At 38.4% G+C, this 5,539-nt stretch overlaps 1 protein-coding gene across 1 annotated transcript; it reads left to right on the top strand.

Annotated features, from left to right (window-relative positions):
* Positions 1 to 952: 952 nt before the first annotated feature.
* On the top strand, positions 953 to 4,630 carry LOC104500583 (RNA-binding protein 40-like; the record flags this gene model as incomplete). The annotated part of the gene is made up of 5 exons (XM_010144251.1): positions 953 to 1,000; positions 2,072 to 2,190; positions 2,558 to 2,638; positions 3,380 to 3,491; positions 4,562 to 4,630. Coding segments are annotated over 5 exons (429 nt in total), but the record flags the coding sequence as incomplete, so codon positions are not given.
* Between the last annotated feature and the right edge of the window lie 909 nt (positions 4,631 to 5,539).

Below are 5,539 nucleotides of genomic sequence, written 5' to 3'. Positions count from 1 at the left end.
CAGCTAGCCGCAGTCCCGTGCCCGTGGCCGCAGCGTTGGCCTCGCTTGTGGTTAGGGATAAGGCTGTGGAAAAGCAGCGCGGAAGGGCCTCTTGGTAGGTGTAGGGATGCGGTTTCACAGGACTGTGTCTTGAAACTTATTTTTTCCCCCTCCAAATTACAAAGACGTAGAAGTACCTGGTGACCAATGCTGTTTAGAAAGGGCCTTGTATTCCTGGAGAACTATGGATAAATTATGTCCACTTCTGGTGTCAGGATCATGCTTTCTTTTACAGAATATTTAAAATAATGATTTCATTTCACAGTTTTCCTGATAGCCGCTCTTATGACAGTATTAACATTTTGGTTTTTAATACCAAGTCATGTAACGGCAAGGTGCAGTAATTAAGTTTAAGATGAACTGTGTATTCTGTGAGGATTTGATCTAATGTGGAAAGCTTAAGTTGCTTTTAAACTTGTAAGGGAAGATGTTTGTTAAAAACCATCCAAGCTCTGAGAGCAGAACACTAGTTAAAACTTCTGTAGCAGAAGTATTACTTTCAGGGATTGCTTTGAAGAGAATGTTCTGCTGAGAGGTGCTGAAATAGATTTTTTTTTTTGTTGTTGTTGTTTGTTTGTTTTAAATGTGGATTAAAAGTCTTATAAATTATGTACTTTCTTGCAGTTTAGGATGGCTTTTCCACACTAAAAAAAACATACACTATTTTCCTGTATTTCTAAAACTGCTCTGCTGAGTTCTTATCTCAATTTTTTACTGCAGGAGGTGCTTGTCCTAAATTCTTAAGAAAAATGGTCTCTAGTCCTTTGCCTTTGGTCCATATGGGACTTAGATGACTACTGCCTGGAAGTTTTAAATATGTAAATTTGAACTTACAGATTGCTTGTGGGTATATCTTTTACATGCAGTTTCTTACCTTTTGATTTGAATTCTGTATGACTTCTTTTTTTTCTAGAAACATACTGCTTTTGCTACCTTCCCCAGTGAAAATGCAGCTATGAAGGTTTGTACTGAGTTTGTTACTGAGTGTTTTAGCAAGGAACTTTTCTGGATTGCCAGTTGTGGTCTAAAATGTTTTGCACATCGTGTAGCAGTGACTGTCGGGAAAAAGTGCCGAGCGGTGTAATACTGGAGTCCTGTTTCAGGAGGTGCCTGAGGGATTTGATAAAGGGAGCATTTCTTAGAGTCTTAAGAAAGGTGCTTTGGAAGAGGGTTGTGGAATTCATCTGATCCAACCTGTCATCTAGAGCATAGCAAACTTCCATGAATTGAGGCTGATCAAGGCCTTGTCTAGGGGGTGTGTGCGTTTATATGTAAACTATAAACCAAACATAGTTTCTTGTCTCCTGCATAATTACATACTTGCCATAAAATTTAGAGTCAGTGATGTCCACAATTCAAGACTGCCTTGAATGCCCAGCTTTGATAAGAAACCTACCCTGTTAATGGGGGACACGAATGCCAAAAGGTAATGCTTTTTGAAGTATGGATCTGCTAAAAAGCCTGTGTCCCGAATTTCCCTCTTATGCCCTGGTGCTTTTATTTGTTTTTAGGCCGTGCTATAAAGTACTACTCAAAAAAGTTAAAAGGACTAGGTGAGGTGAACAGTGGTGAATTTAGGTTGCTTTGCATCGATTATTAGCAGCCTGTCAGGATCTGGACTTGCAGAATGCTCGAACATCCTAGAGTCACTGTTAAGAATCTTGATTTTTAAAATTCCCAGCTATTTCTAGTGGACTTCAGCATGTTTGTAATTCAAGAGGTTGATCACCTGAAATCACAGAAGTTCACTAGGCTATAAATAGGCTGCAGTCTCCCTACTGAGTTCAGACGACCTAGGTCTCTGCAGTGGTTCTAGCTATGCAGGCTTGTCGCTTTGCTTCCTGCTAGCAGGATAGTGGCTGCTAAAAGCCGGGCTGTGAAAGAAGGTGCAGAACTACCTGTGTCTGTAGTGGCATAGACTTCGCTTGAGCCAGTGGGGACTGCAGCCAAAGAAAAAACAGTTAGACTTTGAAATAATTCTAATGTTTTTCTTCTTACATTTCTTTCTTTTCTCTGTTATAATTATTTGAAGGCTTTGTCAAGACTGCATCAGCTGAAACTTTTAGGTCACACCTTAGTTGTTGAATTTGCAAAGGAGCAAGATAGTGTGCAGGTGCTTAGCCAGGCGTCAGTCTCAGAGAAGTGTAAAAGGTATGTGCATAATAAGTTTCTGTGTTTGTGGTCAGGGAAAGGAAATTACGTATTCATGATACTTCGGTACTACGTAAAGTGAAATAATTCTAGTTCTTTTGATGTGTGTAGACTTAAGTCAGAAGTGTTTGAATATAGGAAGATTTACTTAAATCTGCATAAATACTTATTTTAGAAGTCTGCCTACTAAATAATTATCCACATGTATTAATTTTTCAGAATTAATAATGGCTGTAGTAATGCCTTTGATATTAAAAATACTACACTAATCTATTTCTTATATTCTTAATAGATTACATCAAACATGTTATATATTAAAGGCATTTAAATTTTGCCACGTTTTAATTCGTGCTAAATTAATTTTCAGTTCAGAAGAACCAGTGAAAGAAGAAGAGAATAAAGAACCAAGCTGTGTTAAGATAGAGAATGGAATTGCACCCAACCATGGGTTAGTGGGGTTTTTGTCTTATTTTATTTTGTTACAGTTTATTTTAAAATAAGTGTTATGCCCTGTTGAATAAGAGACAATGCAGCATTCTGCATTCTCTCTTGTTTCATAATATACTACTGTACTACATGCAGAGCTGTAGGAATTGTCATAAACATGAAATTTTAGTTCTTTGTGTTTAGAACCCTCACAGCTGATTAGTGACTGGTACTTTGAGCCATGAAGCTGTGGGTTGCATAATAGCCTTCTAGCATTGCTTTCTCAAGAGTAGTTTGAGGACTGGGTAGGTTGTCCTAGTGTTAACAACAGAATACTGTTGAATTTTGTTTTTCCAAAGGTTTCTTGTTCTTTTTTCCCTCATTGGCATTTCTGCATACTCGAGGAATAAATTTCCTTTGGGGCTAATAAATCCAGAGCATTGAGTTTCTGATGTTCGTACAGCACGCTAGGCTCTGCCTTTGGTTTTGGACATGTTGACTGTTTCTGTATGCTTTAGGCTTTCTCTGTGTGTTGGTACTTTCACTGTGCCCAAACTCACTAAGTCTGTCATGCCTTAGAGGACTGCTCCCTGATGTTAAAGACATAATGTAAGTGGCCCAAAACTGTTCTAGGAGAAATAAGATTTTAGTGATACTTCAGACGTAATGCATAGTTAAACCTACAGTGATCATTAATTCTCATTAGTCACTCACTATGTGGCAGTGGTGCTAAGATGTCTTATTTTTAATCTTTTCTCCTCAGCCTCACCTTTCCCATCAATTCTTGCCTCAAATATCTGTATCCACCACCTTCAACTACAATTCTAGCAAATATAGCAAATGCCTTGGCAAGCGTGCCCAAATTTTATGTCCAGGTAAGTAAAAAATGACAAAAAATATAAAATTAAAACCATCTAGTTTTTCCTCTTTTAATTACCCACAGAAATAATTTTGTCATAGTGAAGATTAAGTTAGTTGTTACCCGAAATCAAGACTCTTGAAACCAAAAGTTAGTTTAGAGAGGAGATACTGCTTCATTCAGCACTGGGTGCTAAGTAGAAAAGCACCACAAATCAAGAAGAAATTACAAAGTTCTGCCTATCTAATACAATTGTTCATCCTACCTAATGCATATTTATTATGGGATTTCCATGCCTGCACTGTTCAGTGTGCAGCATCAGCAAAATTTTCTGTGCTTGCGCAAGGGACTCAGAGGTCGTTTGGGAGAGAGACCCTTCCAGATTATGTCCTCTTATGGTATCGAGTTCCGGGACCACAGATGTTCCATTTTATCCTTGCCAGTTTCCATAAGAAGATAAGGATGTTCTTTGGATTTCTCCTGACTAGCAGTGAAGTACAGAACTTGACATATAGGAAAACCTTGAGTAGATTTACTTCTTCCCTATTCTCTCTTATTACTATCTACAGCAGGTGCTCAGGAATTAGCTTCTGTGATAAATGTTAGTTCATAAATAATTGTTTCAGATATTTGTTAGTACATCCTTTCAGCTAATTCTTGGTACATGCTGGTTGCCACGTATGCACGTGCTTGGACCAGATGGGCCCTCTCAAGGTAGCACTGTGATAGTGTTAACCAATTTTAGTTTTTTATTGTGTTGAGATAATCCAGATTCGTTGACCGAAAGTAACTTACTTCATTGACGCTGAAATTTTAACTGGGTGTGATCTTCCTAATTAGACGTGACTTGAGTACTTGGAATTTCATTTTGGGAAGAAGCTTTACTTTGGTTAGCCTTTTTAGGGCATTGCTTGTATTTACCGTTACTGTTGGATCTCAAGTGCAGGCTTTTACGTTGTTCACTAACCAACGTAATTGTGTCTTCTTTAAAACCATGCTGATTTGCACCTGCCAGAAGTTACCAGTTATGATACGTTATTCACTTATTTATTTAGAGGAAATCTTACTTACCTTGCATCATTTCAGGTACTTCATCTTATGAATAAAATGAATCTTCCTCCACCTTTTGGACCAATTACTGCTCGGCCTCCCATGGTAACTTTTTTAATACATGTTTTAAGTACTGTAATATGGATTCACAATTTAAACACTTTGCAGCATGGCAGGAGATCCAAGTTCAAACTTCTGAAAGTGGGAGAAATCTCTAGAGGATAGCAAATAGCCCATGAAATGTAGCAGTAAGATGTCCTTCTAAAGAAATCTTTTTAACTATATTTGTAACAAAGAATGTATCACAGTAGCACTATAGATACAGGAAATAAAGAATACTATTAGCCAGTTGCCTTAGAAAGATGTGTTAAGTCCTTTGGTCAATGTGTTTCTTTGGAGTTCTGGTGAGATTCAGATTGTTAATGAGATTATGCACTGGTTTTGAATTTAGCTTGCTCTGTCTCCAGGATGTTTCTGGAAAGAGACAGGGTTGAGCGAACTGACAGAGCTTAGGGGCAGCCCTTCCTGAAGGGAAGGAGACCAGCTCCCTGGTCTCCGTTCTTTGTGTTGAGCGAACTGACAGAGCTTAGGGGCAGCTCTTCTTTGTTGCTGTGATAGATTAGCTTAACTGACTGCCAGTGGAAGACAGGGCGAGTGAGGTCTTGCATTAATAGCGATAGCTACAGTATTTGGATATAGTGAAGTTGTGCTCTGCTACACTTCCTCTTTGCTCTAACAGAATGCCTGCTTCTAATGACAGGGGGGCTAGCTGGTAAAGAAAATTACATAATTGGTCTATCCAATAAATGAATTCACATGGATTTCCTGGGAATAATTTTATTTGTTGTCTGATGTTGAAGCAGGTCAAGCACTGTGAATTTAAAGGTCGTGTAAAAGAAGAGTAGTAAGGTGAGGAGCCAGTCCTTGAAATTCCTAGACTAGTTTCTAAAGGTCACAGGGTATTTCTAATGCCGAAAGACATCAGTGCCTAATGAAACTGATGGTAGGTAAAAG

Source organism: Buceros rhinoceros, unplaced genomic scaffold (genome assembly GCF_000710305.1).
Source record: "Buceros rhinoceros silvestris isolate BGI_N320 unplaced genomic scaffold, ASM71030v1 scaffold751, whole genome shotgun sequence".
NCBI classification, from domain to species: domain Eukaryota; kingdom Metazoa; phylum Chordata; class Aves; order Bucerotiformes; family Bucerotidae; genus Buceros; species Buceros rhinoceros.
The sequence above is the reverse complement of the archived record's forward strand: the minus strand, read 5'-3'. Positions and strand labels throughout refer to the sequence as shown.